At 59.0% G+C, this 3,404-nt stretch overlaps 1 protein-coding gene across 1 annotated transcript; it reads left to right on the top strand.

Annotated features, from left to right (window-relative positions):
• Window positions 1–1,623: 1,623 nt before the first annotated feature.
• LOC104077990 (acrosin {ECO:0000303|PubMed:20561916}-like) lies at window positions 1,624–3,396 on the top strand (the record flags this gene model as incomplete). Its single annotated transcript, XM_009579426.1, is given in 5 exon segments — window positions 1,624–1,802; window positions 2,121–2,171; window positions 2,173–2,372; window positions 2,651–2,796; window positions 3,277–3,396. Coding segments are annotated over 5 exon segments (696 nt in total), but the record flags the coding sequence as incomplete, so codon positions are not given.
• Window positions 3,397–3,404: the final 8 nt, after the last annotated feature.

Below are 3,404 nucleotides of genomic sequence, written 5' to 3'. Positions count from 1 at the left end.
TGACTGCACACCGACACACCAACACACACACACTGACCGCACACCGACACACCAACACACACCCCCCCACACACACACTGACTGCACACCAACACACCAACACCCACACATACACACTGACTGCACACCAACACACCAACACACACTGACTGCACACCAACACACCAACATGCACACACACTGACTGCACACCAACACACCAACACACATGCACATACACTGCACATCAACACACATGCATGCACACACACAGACTACACACAAACACTGCATCACACATTGCACACCAACACGCATGCATGCATACACACAAACACTGCATCACACACTCACATGCACACACACCACACATGAACGCAGAGAGTGGAAGGCATGCACACTCAGCGTGCACACACACTCACACAAAGTGCATGCACAGACAGCCTGCCTGCATACACACAAAATGTACACACACACTGCACGCACTCTACCCTGTGAACGCATATGTATGGTGTGCACACTCACAGGCTCATCTATACGACACTGCATGTGTACAGTGTGCATCCACAATGTGTGTACATAGATGTAGAGTGCACCCACACATAGTGCAGACATGGTGCATGCATATATAGAGTGCCCTACACAAACCGACACACCAGCATGTGTGCACCCAGACCTGCGCATACATACAGCGTGCACCACGTGGCTATGCTGGACTCACCCCCCTCGCACATCACTGCTTGCCTGCTGCAGCTGTAACCAGATTCAAAACCCAAACATCTGCATACTGCCTGGAGTAGTTATGTTCTCTGGTGTATGTTTTTTGGGAAGGACTTGGTGGCGGCTGCAGAGAGCAAGGTGGCAGTGAACTTCCCAAAGAGGCTAAAATGCCACACTTCTTTTTTCCTGCTAGCTGTTAGCAGGCAGTGCTGGGAGCCAGGTGCTGCTGCCTGCCATGGGGCCTGCACACCCTCATCCCACAAGCAGAGCATTCAGCGGGGGTCTGTCGGGGGTGTCCGATCCCAGCTTCTGCCTCCCCTCCTGCTTGGAACCCCCCATGTTGCCCCCCGCCCCGAGAGGCCACCGTGCCCAGCACCTGGAACCAGCGACTCTGTGACATCAGCCCCGGGGCCAAGGGCACCGCGGGCAACGTGAATACTGCGGGTGCTACGTCGGCTGCTGCGCTGCTGGCAACGAACCCTCGGTTCTTGCAGCTGCGACGTGCCGCTGGCAGCGATGAATTTGCTCCCCCTCCTCGTCCTGCTGGCCGTGTGCTGGCCTGCGCACGGCACATGGGACAACTGTGGGTAAGTGGCCCGAGGCTCTGGGCGGGAGCTTGGGCAACCCTTATGGGGTTCACTGGAGGGTGCCCGCTTGTCCCCCGTGGCCACACCGCAGCTTCCCAAACCCCATGTGGGAGCCTCAGTTCCTTGCCAGCACCCAGGCTGCTGGCACAAGTCGTCTACGGGGCTAAAGCAGAAACACGGTGGACGGACGCGTGCCTTATGGGGTTCCCTGGCCCTGCTGTCCCTGCACCGCCTTGTGGGGAGGGAAGATGGCTGACCTTCAGCCTGAACAGCAGCAAGCCATTGAGCAGGACAATAATGAGTTTCTTGTTACAGAGGGACCTGCGGGCTCCGGCCCATGGCTTCTCTCTATGGCACATCGCGCGTCGTGGGTGGCACAGATGCCCAGCCAGGGGCCTGGCCCTGGATCGTCAGCATCCAGGATCCCTGGGAAATAGGCACGGGGCATATATGCGGAGGGTCCCTCATCAGCCCACAGTGGGTCCTCACAGCAGCCCACTGCTTCCTCGAGGCCTGGTAAGGAGGACCGGGGAACGGGGATACCCCTGTCCGCAGCACCACGTGCTACTGCCATCCCGTTTCCTTGCAGGAGGCCCAGTGCCCTGGGCACTCCAGAGCCCAGCTGAGAGACTGCTCAGGAGAAGGCTGGGCTCGTGCCACTGCTTCCTAGCAGCCTCCAGATCGACATTCCTTGTGCCTAAGGCGTGCTACGGCACTCGCACCCTCCGTAGCGCTGCTTTCCTCTCTCCCTCGTGAAGCAGAAGGCAGGGAACTGCTGGGCCGGTGCGGCACGTGGCTCCGCTCCCTCTGACCCCTCTCTCCATCTGCCTTCAGGCACATCACGATGTGGCGCGTGGTGATCGGGGCCACCCAGTTGACTCAGCTAAGTGCGAAATATAAAGCGGCTACTGGCTCACGAAGATTATAGTAGGATCGCGGAGAAGAACGACATTGCGTTGCTGGAATTGGACCAGCCTGTCCAGTGCAGCTACTACATACAGCTTGCCTGTGTGCCCGACGCCTCGCTGAGGGTGTCAGAGCTGAAAAACTGCTACATCAGTGGTTGGGGTTCCACGGCTGCAAGATGTGAGTTCCCAAAAAGGGCTCGTGTCCTGAGTGTAAGCTTGGCACACCGGGGAGACGGGTTGGGCCTCCTCACAGCAGGGGCGAAAGCCAGAGCCAGGCTGCGGGGACGTGTGCCTGTAGAGAGATGGGCCTGACCCGTTACCCAAAGCCAGACAGAGGGGGAACACCGGTACCAGGCCTTCAAGATGCAAAGCCAAGCCCTAGGAGAGGGTTCAGCCAGAGAAGGGAGGAGAACTGGCCACGAGCCGCTGGGTGTTAATTCCTTTCTGTGCTCACAGCTGGAGGATCAAGTGATGTCCTGCAGGAGGCCAGGGTCCGCCTCATTGATGTCAACCTCTGTAACAGCAGCCGGTGGTACAGAGGGGCCGTCCACACCCACAACTTGTGTGCTGGCTATCCGCAGGGTGGCATCGACACCTGCCAGGTAGGAGCGCGCTACAAATCGACCCCCAGCAGCACAGGCAGCCCTGTCACAACCGCCCAAACGCACCCCGGGGCGTGCTTTGCCCGGCAAGTCACCTGCCCACCGCTGGGTCCCCGCTACTGCTGGGGCTCACCTCCCCTGCCCCATCTGCAGGTCCTTGCCCAGTGCCCCACTTGTCCCAGAGGCCTGGGACTCTGCCCAGAAAGCCCATCTAGTGCTCTTGGCAGCACACAGGTCCAGATCCCAATCCTGGAACATCCGTCTTCCACGCATCCGGGATCGCTGTGCAGAGATGAGAGCGCGCCTTACCTGACAGGCCCGTGACCCCCTCCCAGACAAGGTTCTGTAGGCTCCAGCACCTGAGCAGAGCCTTTCTGTGCACTGGATACAGCTCCGGCAGTGCTGTGAGAGGGAAGGAGCCAGCCACAGTGCTGACAGAGGCCACCCAACAACACCTCAGTCCTCTCTCCTCTGCTGCAGGGTGACAGCGGTGGTCCTCTCGTGTGCAAAGATAACAATGCTGACTACTTCTGGCTTGTTGGAGTGACCAGCTGGGGGAAAGGCTGTGCGAGAGCACAACAGCCGGGAGTCTACACCTCCACTCAGCA

The sequence above is a fragment of the Fulmarus glacialis genome, unplaced genomic scaffold (assembly GCF_000690835.1).
Source record: "Fulmarus glacialis isolate BGI_N327 unplaced genomic scaffold, ASM69083v1 scaffold33976, whole genome shotgun sequence".
Classification (NCBI taxonomy): domain Eukaryota; kingdom Metazoa; phylum Chordata; class Aves; order Procellariiformes; family Procellariidae; genus Fulmarus; species Fulmarus glacialis.
The sequence above is the reverse complement of the archived record's forward strand: the minus strand, read 5'-3'. Positions and strand labels throughout refer to the sequence as shown.